Here is a 15,808-nt window from a genome sequence, read left to right as displayed (position 1 = left end):
TTCAGAGAATTTTGACTACTTCATTGAGCTTATTACTTGTCTACTTGCTTCCATCTTTCTCCCCCTCCAATCTGCTCATTCCCCAGTTTCCAGGAAAACCTTTATAAAATATAATTCATATGATGTTTCCAGTGTCCCACAAAGCTCTCTACTATGAATGATCTGGCTGTTGACCAGCTCTTCTTCATTTTTATCTTCTACAAAAAAGGGGGAGGTAGTGGTAGTAATAGAGATTGAATCCAGGGCCTTCATCTTGAGCTATATCCCCAGTGTTTATTCCTAACCTTTTTATTTTGAGACAAGTTCTTGGTAAATTGCTAAGCTACCCAGGCTGGGATCAAGCTTGCATTCCTCCTGCCTCAGCTTCCCAGAGTACTGAGATTACAGGCATGTTCCATGACAGGCTTATTTTCATTTTCTTTATTCCAGCCTCATTGACCTAAAACATGTTAAACTTCTACCTGGAGTATTCCTCTAACTACATAGCTGGTTTCTTCTCATCCATTAATCCTTCCTTGAGAAACCTAGCTCAGTAATTCTCTATCAATGTACCCTGTTAGTTTTTTAATAAAATTTATTATAATTTATAAATATATGTTTATTTGTTGATTATAGATTATAAATTCTATAAAGCAGGAAGTATGTTTGTTGTACTCACCATTGTATATCCAGTACTAGCAAAAAACCTAATACATACCTACGTGTCTAGTACATGCATACTCATATTTGTGGATGAAAATGTGAATGAATGATGTAGTAACTTATTCTGTTAATGTAAAAACAGATTCTATGGAGTTGCTAGTGAAATATTCTAATGTGAACCTGTTTGAGAACAGAAAGCTATATAGTACATTTTGTTTTCATGGTGGTCCAGAAAGCTATAGAAAGCATTTTAATCTGAGCAAAGGGATAGAAAGTAGAACAGAAGTAGGAAGCAAATAATGATCTTTGTAATATGCTGTATATTTAATGGTCAACAACTCAGAAAAAGAAAAATATTTTAGTTGTGTATAATTACCAGTACTACTACTAAGTGTCTGATGTATAGAAATTTACTCAAAACACTGTTAACTCTGAAGGCTATATGAGGAGAGGAGGTTAAGAATGAAAATTTCACTGTACTACTACACACAGGCTCCATTGTTACTTTTGTGGACCCAAGGCACTTTTGCCTTCCTCCCTAGATTCGTACTAAATTTTATATTTTATGACTTTACTGATACAAAGACAAATACATCAAAACTTTTTCTTTAACTTAAAACTTTACCTTATTTTTTTCTTCACATTTTAACCTGAGGCCCCTACAGGCATTTGTGGGCCCTAGTCATTGTGCCTTCTGTGCTTAATGGAGAAGTCAGCTGTTCCTATACAAGAAGAGAAATCAAATAGAGACAAAAGATAATTTTAGATACTTATTTGTTTTCACAACCACTCTGTACATCACAACCACTCTGGACATCAGTCTCCTCATAAGGAGGTAATAAATTACTTCTGAGGTTCCTTTCAGCTCTAAGCTTTTTGAATTCTAAGATACTTGTTTATCACAAATAAATACAAATTTCCCAATTAATTTCTTACTATGTAGTAAAAACATTCCACTTTCTTTTGTAGTGAATCAATATAGCAAAATGATGAAGAACATGGAATTTGGACCTAAGCAGGACCTAGATGACCAATTATCTGAGTCAATTTGAGGAATTGGTTAATTTCTCTAAAGCCTTTGTCTCTTCACCTATAAAATGGTTACAATGAAATTATCTAGATTTGTTGTGAAAAAAAATGAGGTAATAAATTTAAAATATTTAAAACCCAAAATGATAAACACTATTGTAAGAACAGAAGTATTATAAAGATGAAAAGGCCAGTTTTAGTTTTTGTTATTGTTTGCTTGCTTTTTGGTTTTATTTTGCTTTGTTTTGGCATATGACTCAACAGAAGGCTTCTAAGGAGTTCAGAGAATTGAGTGGAAAGAAAACTTGGAAGGTTAGCTACGATTACATGTCACTATAATCAGGGTGATCACAACTCTATTTTGTGCCTAGAAACATGCTTATGTCACATTGTTACTTAGAGTAGGAAGATGCTCAGCTGGGGGCAATTTGGTACACACAGTAATTATCACAATGTTATTACTAATAATTGTTCTGTTTTATTTTAAATTGTGAAAGTGTTATATGGCTTCTCCAAATTACAGGTGAGAAAAGAATAATGTATTCCTCTTGTTCATAAAAAGAGAATTTACATGTATGCCTCTAGAGAAAAACAAAAACTGTCCATTGCTCATTAACAAGGAACCACTGACTGCTGTAAAGATCTGCTTCCTAGCTGAAAATTGTATTAATGACCAGTTACTTCTAAACTTACTTTCATTTGTCCCCCACAATGACTTTTCTTGACTGCAGAAGCAGCTTAATTTCTTAGCCAAACTCTTGGTACGGGGCACACAAGGCCTTCTGCATAGATCACGTGGCACTGAGGGCCAGTGTTATTGTTGGTGGGATGTGTGGCTCTTTGGTACTCCTGCCTCCCACATGGGTCACCAAAGTGATATCCTTTAGGTTATTAGGTTGGATGTGAGACCATATGGGAACTCTTTGTATTATCTTGGCAGTTTTTCTTGGTTTTGTCGGTTGCTGCCTCTCCAGTCTCGCCGCCCTTGGGTTCAGCCCGCAGTCCAGGTAAAAATCTCAAAGCAGTTTTGATTTGCTCTTCCCTAACAGCTAAAGACATACTGAGCATTTTTTCCTATACTTATTGACCATTTATTTTTACTTCTTCCTTTGAGAAGGGTATATTCAGTTCATTTTCCCATTTTTTGATTGGATCATTTGTTTTTTGGGAGGTGGTTAATTTTTGAGTTCTTCATACATTCTAGATATTAATCTTTTATCAGAAAAGTAGCTAGCACAATTTTCCCTCATTCTGTAAGTTTTCTTTTTACTCTTTTGATTGTTTCCTTTTCTGTGAAGAGATTTTTAATTTGACGTAATCTTATTTATTGTTTTTTATATTATTTCTTGTGCTATTGGATTTCTATTCAGGAAGTCCTTGTAGGCAGAGCAAGTTTCATCTTCTGTTTTACAGGTAAAGAAATGAAAGTACATAAATACTAAGCTCATAAGTCAGGAGTAGGGAATGGAAATTCACATTAATTGAATGCCAACAGTCTACCCACCACGCATTGCCCTTGTTCCTTCATATATGTTTCCCTGTTAATCCTCACATTATTTTGCAGGAGTGGGTGCTATTCTATTCATATGAAATGCTGCAGGAGGGTAAACAACTTACCCATGATCACATGGCTAATGAGCTGTGGAGCCAGATCTCAAATTGGATATCTGTTTCACTCCTAAGATTATTCTCTTTCTCCTCTATGGTGCTATTTTTCTTCATCTTTCAAATAAGCCAAACAGTTGAGAATACAAAATAGAATATTCTTCTTTGGCTGAGGCCAATATGTTTATACTCACAGAGTCAGCTTCTCACCAGGACTTCAGCTTTTGCAAACTTGCTCTTATGTGTAAAATTCAAAATGACATTCTGATGTGTTTTTCCTCCTCCCTACCAACCTCTATAGCCAGGGCCAATCATATTGAGTCAGCTATAACGTTTTTGCTTGAATTCAACTCCTTACAACTTTACTTTAGACTGTTTACTTTAGGCTGTTGAGACTCTTTAGACTGTTGAGGCATCCCTATTATGCTATTTCTCTAGCTAGCCCCTTCCAGCTCCAACCAGAGCCTTCTAGATGTATTTCAACATCTTCTCTCATAGACCCGTATTCCCATTTTCTCATTTTCTTCATTCAAATAAAAGGAACCTATTTTTTCTACATGTTCTATTCTTGCATGTCTGCCTCTGTTGTGTTTTAGATGTTGTCTTTTATTTGCTTCTATTTTTATTAATTTATTTAAATATAGCAAAACATTTATTGGTACACTTTAGGCATACATAATGATAACACACATCATAGGGAATTTGCACCGGAAATCCCCTGCTGGTAGTAAACTGGCTTCATCTTGGGGACTACTTCCAGGTAATAATGCCTGGCAGCCAATCCTGAGTAGGATTCTTAGGCCAATTCTCAGATGAGGGAGTATTGAGATCCACTAACCGTGACTGCTGTAGGCTTGAAAAAAAAAGTATCACAGAGGTCACAAATCTACCATCTCTCCATAGTTTTAACAAGGGCTTTAGAGTCAGAACTGAGTTGAGTGCTAGCTCTATAATGTATTACCTGAGTGATCTTGAGAACATCTAAAAATTAAAATGATAATCCAAATTTCATAGGCTTATAAAATATGTAAAGTGTTTACCAAATTCCTGTCAGTCAATAAATGGTAGTTAACTTATTTTGTCCTTTCTTTATTCAGGATCTCAAGTTAAACCCCTGAATGTAATTTTATAACAAGAGAGATTTGTTAAAGAGTTTCACTCATCTCAAGTCCTGTATATGAAGGCTCTATAAATTTATCAAATGACAGGAAACATAAGTTCTCAAAAAGGAACCTAGATAGAAATTTGCACTAGCCATTAAGGTCAACCAGTATATAGCTATGTTATTTATCAATCTACTGTCAATGTGTTATTATATATAAATAGAACAGGAAGGGGAGAGGGAGAGAAGAATGAGAAACAGAGGGAAGGAGGGTTAAAGAGAAAGGGAGAGAAAAGGAGAGAGAGATAAGATTGACATGGGGGGGCAATATTGCATTTGCTTTATGCAGTGCCTAGTTACACTTAGTATATAATTAACCATGGAAAAATAAATGGTATGGACAAAACAAAATGCCCAATGTGGAAAAAAAAGAAGATGCCCATATATTTTCTGTTTATGTAGAGTTCATAGAGTTTAGCTTAGTTTACTATACTTGAAGATAATATTCTAACAAGTTTTTCCTAGGTTTTTTTTTTATAGAATACTTGTTACATCTTATTTGTGTAAATTATGTAACCAAACATGATCTTTGTGGACAAGAAAGGTTGCACCACTGTACTCTTACTGAAATGTGTATTCATTTAGAAATCCAGGTCCCTGTGAAGGATTTATTCTCTTTCCTGGAAGCAAAATTCAGAATACAGTTTTTAAGGTTGTACTCTGTGGTCTAGAAATAGAAATCAAATCCCAAAGACCAGGAATAAAGATGGGCTTTATTATAAAAGAGAGTTGTGATATGCCCTGGGAGAAAAGACTCGACAATATTTCAGATACGTCATATGTGCAGGTGGATAACAAAGGAAAGAAATTCTCCCAGATTTAGAGTCTCCTGGGGAAAGAAAGGAACTCTCACAATGAAAGGGGATATTTTGGTCTTTTCCATAGCAACAGATTGGCTCCAACGGGAAAGACCCCCCCATACTGAAATATCTGCCTGGCACTGGTCAATTTCTTCTGATACAGATCCTTGCCCCCTTCTTCTGTTATCCTTCTTTGCATGTGTAGAAGTCAGCATAAGGGCAAGCACTCCTTCTGCTCCAAGGTCATAATGTATATTTCTGCTGTTATAATTCAGGTATGAAAACATCCAATCTTAGAAAACAAAGATTTTAGCTTCCTGCCAGTATTCAAATTGTGGGTCACTTTAAAATTATACATTCATAGACCTAAATCAATAGATTAAAATGGAAATGAATAGTTGAAAAGCTTTGTACAATATCAGACCCTAAACAGAAATTTACTTTTCCAGGGGTGTTTCACTCCTTATAGCACTATTCCATGTACATGTTATTCTACCTCTAATATTTCTTTTGCTGAGTATTTTGCAGCTGTGTTGAAATTATCAATTTGAGTGGTTTGGGTCTGTTTCTGAGAAACAGACAGAATTAGAGAGCAAAAGAATCCATTAATGTTAGATTTGAATGAAGAAAATGGTAATTGTTTTGGATTTAATGTCTTCCACAGTGCCAATACAGATATAAACACAGAATAGAGAAATGGTGTATATACAGAATAGATATTGAAAACCCAAATTATCAGGAAAGGAACATGGATGAGGGGAATACCCCCAAACTCCAACTATAATATTTGTTCCTAAGAATTTTGTCTAATTAGTTTACTTTATGTGTTATTTCTGGGGATGGTTTCCTCCTTTTAGTTTTTTTTTTAATGTTATTTGTTAAAATTTTATCTATTTATTTGTTTATTTATTTATTTATTTTTGTTTTTTTGAGACAGCGTCGCTCTAGGTAGTTTAGGTTGGCCTTGAGCTCATTACCTAGCCCAAGCTGGCCTCAAACTCACAGCGATCCTCCTGATTCAGTCTCTCGAGTGGTGAGATTACAGGCTTATACCGCCATGCTCAGCTAAAAAATATTACTCAGACTTCTGTAATATCACTTATGATGAGTTCGTTATACATATCAAAAACAAGAGTGTGTTTGGCCATCCTGGTATTATTTGGAAATGTACATTTTACTTGACATTATTTGCAAATTTGAGTTTTTCCTTCTCACAGTAAGTGTAGAAATGCTTCCATATGCTTGGTCTCATTATTTCACTATCAAGGAAAAAAATATAGTTGATAGTTTTTATATGAATACATATTTAATAACGAAAGTTAGCTAAAACAATCCTCTGCTGCTTCAGTGTACTACTGTTTAAAAATAATAATATAATCTGTTTTAAGGGTTAAATATTTTGTGAGTCAAACCTTTTAAAAACTATAATGAGATTAAACTGTATTTTGTTATTTTTATTTCTTATACAAAATAAGATATTAGGTAAGGATTTGACTTTAATTTCTTTTCCAAATAGGCAAAACATCACATAACACCATTTTTAAAATATTTCATTTTTCATGTACTAAATTCCTTTTCGTGCAATAAATTCTTATATATAATTTTTACAAGCCTATTCTGTTCCATAGTTCTCCTTACTAATTTCTGAATTAGAAATGTTTTAATCATTATAGTTGTTATAGTATATGTCAATATATGATAGATAAAATAGATGCTCTTTCATTATTATAGTTTTGCTTAAATTTTCTAGCTTCTTAGAGATGAAGATTAGAATGATTTTATAAAGTTTAAAAATAACTGCTAGGAATTTTTATTATAATTTCATTAAACCCATAAATTAGGAAGAATAATTGATTTTCCTATCTAGGATCTTGGTTAGTCTTTTTCTGTATTTGATTTATAAATATTTCTCAGCAAACTAACATTATTTATGGATTGAACATATTTCATATTTAATTATAGATTTTTATGGATTCATTTTGAGGGCGGGGAAGTATGAGCATAAAGAGAAAACATTAACATTACTTTAAATGCCACTAACCTCTATATTTTTCTTGTTATTTTTATAATGTTACTTTTGACTTGGTTAATACTTATAGCAAAGCACACTATCTAAGCATATCAGAATTTCCAGATTATACTTTCATGAAGAACTTGTTTCCAATTTCCAACATGCCAAATTAGATATATTATTAAGAAAAGCAGGACATTACTTTTTTGTCCTAATTTTCTTGTGAATATGTAACTAGTATGAGCAATGATTATTTCCAGTTATTTAAGGTATATTCAGGAGGATTAAAATACATTTACCAGCACCAGCATCAAAAGTTCTCTCCTAGATTACTTATCTTGGCCAATAGCATTGATGCGATTAAAACTGGAATCTTCTCCTTCTGTAGCATATCAACAGTGTTTCTCAATTGTGTTCTTCAAAGACTCCAATCTCTACAATAATCTCCTTCCAGTTTGTCTATACTAATTTCTTTCATCTTTACTATAGCCAGTCAGCTTCTTCAAACTCAATTCTGACACTCCTTTATTATGTTTAAACACAAAATAAATAAAACACACATGAAGGATGCTAGCTATATTTCATAGTATTTTGTTGGGTACTATTCATACAAAGCTAAATAGGACCTAAACTTGTATCTTATTAAGGGGTAAAGGCCAGACTTGTTAAGATATAATAGGCCAGCTCCTAGAGATGCAATTATTAGAGGAGTCCTAGGCCAGAAGCCTTACTCTGGTGGTATAAACAGACCAAATTCAGCCACCTGCCACCAAGAGTCCAGCTGGAGACAAGGGGTGGTGAAACAAGAAGGGAATTTATTTTTCAGGGTTACCACACTGGGAAGAAATGGGGGCCAGAGTTCTAATTCCTGTCTTTGAGTTACTGACAAGACCTCCAGGAATATATAATGGAGGTTGAGTATAAAGTGGAGGTTGAGGCAAGAAGTATGCAGAGTATGCAGAGTCAAACAGTCCTGGTCAAATTGTGATCTGGTTTATCATTTTCTAAAGTTTGGGTCTGCATGGTCCTGCTGGCTCTAGGAATATTGTTATTGCTTGAAGTGTAGATTCAATTTCTATCATGACATGGTTGCTGCAGCTTTGGGGGAAGCTTAGGCTCCTATCATAGGATGATCTCCTGAAAGACTCACTGTTCTGCAATCTTGAAAAGGTCTTAGTTACTCTTTGCATTAATTACTTTCCCATCAGTAGGATGGAATATCTGACACATGTAACTTAAAGGAAGAGAGGTTTATTTGGCTCATGGCTTCAGGGAGTTCATTTCATGATTGGTTAGCCTGAAGGTAGAAATAACATGGTGGAAGAGCTTAGTAGAGGAAGGCTGCTCAACTCATGGCAGCCAGGAAAGAGAGAGAGAGAGAGAGAGAGAGAGAGAGAGAGAGAGAGAGAGAGAGAGAGAGAGAGAGAATATTGAGCAGGAATGAGCTGAAGACAAGCATATATCTACCCTTCTTCCAGGTCAAACCCCAGCGATCCACTTCTTCCAACAAACTCCCACTTTCTAACAGCACATTCAGTTATGAAGTCATCAATGGATTTGTGCATTGATGAATATAGTGCCCCCATGATCCAATCACCTTTCAAAAGCTCCACCTCTGACATTTTTTATGTAAACAATAATACTCTTATCTTGGAGTATTCAACTTTGAAGAGGAGATGAGAAATGTTAGACAGATTTATGGCTAACAATTGCAAATGATTACATGTCTACATATGGAGTCGAGCAGGAATCTGACCCAAAGTTTAAGGTAGCAAAGGAATCAGCTGCAGCCCCAGTGAACAGTCAGTGCTTTTAGCAAAAGCAGCATTTAAGTCCCTGTTGCATGACCAGCCTGACCTTCGACAGTTCCCTTACCTGTTCCCTGACACCTAGCCACACTAGGCTCCTTGACTCTACTTTGCTTTACCTGTGCTGTTCTTTGAGTAGGCTGCTCCTCATGGCAACATCTTGCCCTCTTTTCAATGTCAGATTCAACGTCAAATCCTTCTTCTAACACCATAAAAAGTAAAGCTAATTGCTCTTTTGACTATGATCCCATAGCAGTTAGTTTGTAGTAGTACAGCTCACAGAATCTCTCACACCTAATTATCTACCTATCTGTCTTCTGGGCTTCATTGTGGTTCTTGTAGCAATGGCCTTGAGACAGTCCAATCAGCACATTGTCTTACAAATAAACACTGAAGTGTTCAGTTCTATGAGAGGAAACCAACAAGCAGCTAAAGTGCTCAAGCCATTTATCTATTTTTATAAATGTAGTAGAGTTTTCTCAAGGCAAAAATTCAACTGATTTTTTGCTTTTAGAGTTATACTATACTACTTCCTCAGCCTCAGCGAAAACAACTTGGAGGCAGTATAGGGTGCTAGAGAGCAGAAAGGATCTGGAATCAGAACCTGGATTTAGTCTACACTAGCTTTATGAATTTGAACAAGTCACATAGTGTTTAATGAGACTTATCTACATTGCCCATCTCCCTACTTGGGTTTTTTTAATATTATATGAAATAATCTTAAAATGTAAATAAAAGAAGCTGAGAACATTTTTAATAAAAAAGCTCTAGAAATGCCGGTATTGTTATCATGGTGATTTTTGTGTTAATATGATGATAGTCTCACATGAAATAGTTCTATTTTCAATATTTTAGAAATTGGTTTTGGAGGAATTTAAATTTAAAAATGAAATATATATATATATATATATATATATATATATATATATATATCCAAATGAGTTTTGGGTCTAAGATTATCTAGGTTTACTAACTTTTACAGTGTCCTGGGAACAAGGTACAAAATTTCATCTTCTTTATTTCTAAGACTTCTTATTTCTAACAGCATTGTCAGGTGTCCATTGCTTACCACACATATGTAGCAGGAGTTGTGCTTTGGATACTGATCTGTTTTTTCCCCTATATTTTTCTATAGGGAAAGAGGCCTGCAATTTTGCAAAGATGTCAATTTTTGACATCTATTGTAGTGTCATCCTTGGGAAATGTTGCTGTTTGTTTTCTAGCAGGGATCAGAGTCCTTAGAGAATTGGAAATTATACAGATAAGTAGTTGTAATTATAGAAAGATCAATTTGAGAAACATTAGACTTAACTTGGGAAGTCAGACATAGGTAAAATACTATATTGGGGTGGGTAGCTGAAAGTACAGTTACTTCCACCTTTATATTTTGGTCTCCAATGCTATGGGTAGGTAATGATTATGGCTCTGGATCCTCTCAGAGTGCATAGCAGCTCCAGGATTGGTCCAATCTGTGTCTCAGTTTACCTTATTTTAACCTTGATGATACCATTTACTTTAAGTTGTACTACCTTTTATTTTTTTTTTTTATGTTCCTTACAGATTCATGAAGGTGGCAGGAAGCACAGTGGATGCAGTTACCTGGCAACAGTAGGTATTCATCATTTTTGTTCCTACTTATTGTCAGTTGCTGTGAAATTAAAGATAATTAGTTGTGATCACGGTCACAGTTGACATTTAATAAGCTATCCTTTATTTTTTGAGAAAAATTGAAGATTGAAAGTTGTTCTTAGCACATGCTATCTCATGGTATTATAATTTTGTTTTGTTGTTTTTAAAACACAAAATAAGACATAATGAAAAACAAAAAAAAACCTGATACATTTGGGAGAGTTCAACTATCATGTACATTTTTAATCTGTCATGAGTGAAAGATAATGGTGATTTTAGCATGTCACCATTTCTCCATGGCCGTTTCTTTTGGGAATAAACTTCTTTCTTTAGAGAGAAAATAATTTTAATTGTTTGATGTGTCATGTGAAAATAGAAACACTTCGTTAGATTAACAACAGTGATGTTAATTAGTGCCAAGTAATTCATTAATATGAACCAGGTTTTTAAAAACGAAGAAAATATCAAAAGAATTAAGCAGTTTCAAGAGAGGAGAAAAACCCTAGCACTCCAGCCAAAAGCTTACAAAGTGACAAAGACCTTTTACCCCCAAGGGTAGCTTGATCTGTAAGAATAATTATCTGATATATAAATTTAAATATTCTTTACATATCTTTATGGATTGTGTGCCAGAACATCTAGCATTGTGCCACAGTGTCTCACCTAATTATACTGAAATCTTGATCTCCACGAAATCTCTTCCACAATGTCTCAGTCGTCTCCCATTTAATCTGATGCTCACAAGTCAGACATTTGTGCTTTCATTCCAAACCTGGCTAACCCTGACTATGGCTAGCTTTCTCAATTACTCTAACCTTTCCCACCTACTTCATGTACTCTTCTCTGTTATATGTTTTTAGGGGGTCACTTTATCCATTGCAGATTGAGGACAGGTGTGAAAGAAAGAAATGAATGGAATCTTTATTAACTATCAAAAGGGTTTTTGGTTTGTGGATAATTAATAACTTCAGTCACAATAGGGAATAGTTTATTTGGGGGGTTGTTTGTTTTTGTTTTTTGTTTGTTTGTTCTTTGAGACAGGGTCTTGCTATGTAGTTCAGGCTGGCCTTGAACTCATGGTGATCCTCCTGCCTCAACCTCCTGGGTGCTGGGATTACAGGAGTGAGCCACTACACCTAGCTATTTCAGTTTGTACTTATATTCTTAGTTTACTAAACAGTTTTTAAATATTTTTCAGAAATTCTTATCATTCTTCAGTTTGCTTTTGTAAGTTGTGGATTAAGTCTGAGGAGCTTGTCATTTTCTTGCTTAAAACCCCACAGTGTCTTCCTTCCTTTGCACTTAGAATAAAAGAAAAACTCTTTATCCTGGTATTTAGTGTTTGGCCTCTGCTGCCTTCTGATCTCCTTTGCTTCCACTCTTCCTAATGGTGTATTCCAACACATTGATGAATTTTCAGTTTTTTGAAAGTTTACATGGTGTCACCCTCAAGATCTTTTTATATGCTATTCCTTCTGCCTGAATTGTTCACTCTGTGTGGCTAGGTCCTTCTCATCTTTTAAATCTCACCTTACTCTTCGTCTCTTCAGACATACCTTCCCTAGGGATCATGAATCTTTTTCTTAGTTCTTTGATTTTCTTCTATAAGACTTATAATAAAATAATTATTTTTATAACTTGTTTTTTTAAATTTGTTTTTCTCTTCCAGAAGAGTGATATTATTCAATTTATCAAGTGCTTCTTCAGTCAATTGTTTGTTAGGCATTTACCATGGGGGAAATAACAATGAGAGTAAAACTAATAAGGTACCAAGAATCATGCTGGAATTTTATGTGCTTTATCATATTGATCTATGCAACAACTGAGGTGGGGTATTTTTTAATCTGCTTTCCTATAATTTAGAGGAGGTTACAGAAAAATCCAAAGATTACAAAGAAATTCTAAATTTTGGGCTTGAAATTTGGTCCATTTCAATCCAAGGCCTATTGTGTTAACTCTTACTGCTTTGATGATAAGACAATGTCCCTTTACTGAAATTCTGTTCAGTATCAACAAAGACTTATCTGGATAACATAGTATAAAGTCTGAAACTTGAAGAATATATAGAATTTGTAGAAGAGATAATGAGATCAGGGTAAGAAAATCTCTGGCTAAGAACATATGGCTTCAATTACCATGGCCGACAGTGAGGAATTAGAAAAAAACTTGCTTCTCTATTCAAGAACTCTCCCTGGCACAAATAGAATGAAGGGGGAATAGTATATTTTTATAAAAAAGAAATACATTTTAATCAATAATTTTATTTATTGGCTACTAAAAACCATTGATTATATGTCAAGATAATTATCACACATTTGCAACTCTGCCAGCCATCTCCCACCCTGACCCCCTGCCAAGTAGATGGAGGGTTGTGTTTCTTTTGGTTTCAGGATCAGCACATTTGGGGACAATAAACAGCACCTAGAACATAACATTTACACCACCAAGCCATATTTTTCAGTGAATACTTAGAAAGTCATGTAAGAATCCCAGGAAATCCTTGCTGGGAGGACTCAGTGAAAATTAAAGCCCAATGCCATGTTTCTCCAACCCCCAAAAAATGCTGAGGCAAAGAATTCTTAATAATATAAAGAACACCAAGTGTAACTGTCAGAAAGAAAAGGGTGGAACTTTTTTCCTATTTCAAATTATCAATTATTCATTTTAATCATTTTAACCCTTGTTTACACTATCAATTTCTCACACGAGAGAAACTATTCAGTATTTACACATGTGTGTCCTATTTATTTCACTTAACAGTATGGCCTCGATATGCCTCCATTTAGCTATAAATGACTCTAGTTTTTCATTCTTTATGGCTGAGTAGTACTCCATTTTATAAAAAAAACACATCTTCTTTATTCAGTTTCCAGTTGATGGGCACTTGGGCTGCTTTCAAGCTTTAGCTATTACAAACGGTGCCACTATGAACATGGGTGCACATATATCACTGTGGTATGATTCTTTTAATTCTTTTGGGAAGACACCCAGCAGGGTAATAGCTGGGTCAAATGGGACCTCTAGTCCTAGTTCTTTGAGGTATCTCTATACTGACTTCCACAGTGGTTGCACCAGTCTGCACTCTGACCAGCAATGGAGAAGGGTTCCTTTCTCCCCACAACCCCTGCCAGCATTTGTTATTGGATGATTTCTTGATAGCAGCCATTCTTTCTGGGGTGAGGTGAAATCTCAGTGTTGTTTTCACCTGCATCTCTCAAATGACCAGTGATGTTGAACATTTTTTCATATATTTGTTTGCTACTTTTACTTCTTTTTCTGAGAAATGTCTGTTCATTTCAGATGCCCATTTTTGAAGGTCCAAAGACAAAGGAGTGAAGGAAGGGGAATGGGAAAGGAAAAGAGGGAAAGGAAAACCTACAAGAAAAGAAAAAAAATGGAAATGAAATCTATGTAAATAGGGAAGGGTGGAGGGGGTGAAGGGCGCACAGGTAATGGGGAAAAAAATAAGAACCAAGATATATCACATACAGGTACAAACACCCAATGATAAATGTAAACGAATTGTATACCTATAATGTACCAATAAAAAAAAAAAGAAAGAAAGAAAAGGGTGGGAGGAACTAATAAAGTTTGTGATCTGTCAAATGAAAAATGGATATATAGATGGCCAAAAGCATCAATTCAAATTAAGATTTTGAGCTTCGAGATCGAACAACCAGAACTGTGATTCTAAAGTCATGAATAAACAGATCTCTGTGGCTAGACTATTTGATTTAAAAGCTCATGCTCTTGCATGAGAACCAAGGTATTTGACTTAATCATCAGTTCTGCCCACTAACCCATGTAGAAAACTTAGCATGAGTTAATGAGATGAAGCTGTAATTACAAGTATAATGGAGTAATTTATATCAGAATTATCCTGTAGATAGCAAAGATAAAATCTGGGTATATATTTAAAAAACAAAATTAAAACACTGAAGAGTGTTTTATAACACTGAAAGGAGGCAGAAACTATTACAAGGCATTCAATCCTTGAAAGAAATACAAGGTGAGGGTTACTTTTATGACTCTTTCATTATGGTTACTTAACAATTCATACATTTTGAGTTACATAGAACTCAAAACAGTTGAATTTTGTTGAGTTGTCAGAAGTCAGTGGCTGAAACTTCAGGATGGAAATTTCAGAAAGAAAGAACTACAAAGGAGAAATACCAAATATGCTTGTAAACTCCCTGAAATCTTTGCCTGAACCCTGAAATTCACGTATTCGTGAGAGGCCTCAGGGAGCCTGGTGGAAAGCAATAGCTGGAAGCCTGAAAAAAAATGAATAGAGATTTTAGCTGCTGTCTGTCACTAGACAAAAGTTGGAATTTGAATCTCACAAAGTTGAAAGGATTTGACAAACACCTTGTGCTTTCCAGTGAATCTTGATGTCAATAAGACAGAAAATCAGTGTTTCTTCTGAAAGATCAAGAAATTTGAAAAAGTTTTATCTTGACCAAGGGGGCAGGAGTAAAGAAGAGAGGAGAATAAGGAAGAATGAGAATGAAAATATCAGGAATGAAAGAGAATCTCACTATAGATCCCATATTAAAAGTATAATAAAGGAATACTATGAACAACCTTATACCAACAAATTTGACAACTGAAGTGGATAAAGTCTTTGAAAAATACAACTTCCAAAAATGACAGGAAAAGTCTATATCTGATAACACCCAAACAATCTTACTTACCTTTCCTCAGCCTCTTTCCTTCTATTCCAATCTGGACCAGTTACCTCTGTGCTTCCTGAACAGCTATAATCCTGGAATCTTCCTTTACCATCATTCTAGGAATGCTTTTGACTGTCTTATTTATTGGATCCATGCCTTCCTTTGAGCTTTTCTCCAAGAAACTTCCTGAGAAAAGATAAATGAGAGGTAAATACATTAAGATCTTGTACTAGAATTCGATTTGTATGCTTAATCTACATAGATTTCTCTTAGATTTTTGATGTTTTATCCTCATTTTCCTTGTAACTATTGGAAAACTCAGTGCCTTTAAAATTTTCCAATTCTTTTATTTGCCCTGCTTTTTTCTCTCTTGATATTTTTAATATGTTCTCCCTGTCCCCAGAGATCTTTTATGTGCCTCTCTTTTATGTGGTAGACAATCTAAATCT

General features: G+C 34.8%; 1 protein-coding gene across 2 annotated transcripts in view; it reads left to right on the top strand.

Annotated features, from left to right (window-relative positions):
• The window catches only part of Hpse2 (heparanase 2 (inactive)), a 905,145-nt gene that overhangs the window by 631,279 nt on the left and 258,058 nt on the right, over window positions 1-15,808 (top strand). For both annotated transcript variants that reach the window (XM_087185109.1, XM_087185110.1), the window contains exon 6: window positions 10,618-10,665. In XM_087185109.1, coding sequence (XP_087041235.1) covers window positions 10,618-10,665 — 48 coding nt within the window. The remainder of the gene's footprint in view (window positions 1-10,617; window positions 10,666-15,808) is intronic.

The sequence above is a fragment of the Heterocephalus glaber genome, unplaced genomic scaffold (assembly GCF_053883595.1).
Source record: "Heterocephalus glaber isolate CG9 unplaced genomic scaffold, H.glaber_assembly_v1.0 deba00001497, whole genome shotgun sequence".
NCBI lineage: Eukaryota > Metazoa > Chordata > Mammalia > Rodentia > Bathyergidae > Heterocephalus > Heterocephalus glaber.
The sequence above is the reverse complement of the archived record's forward strand: the minus strand, read 5'-3'. Positions and strand labels throughout refer to the sequence as shown.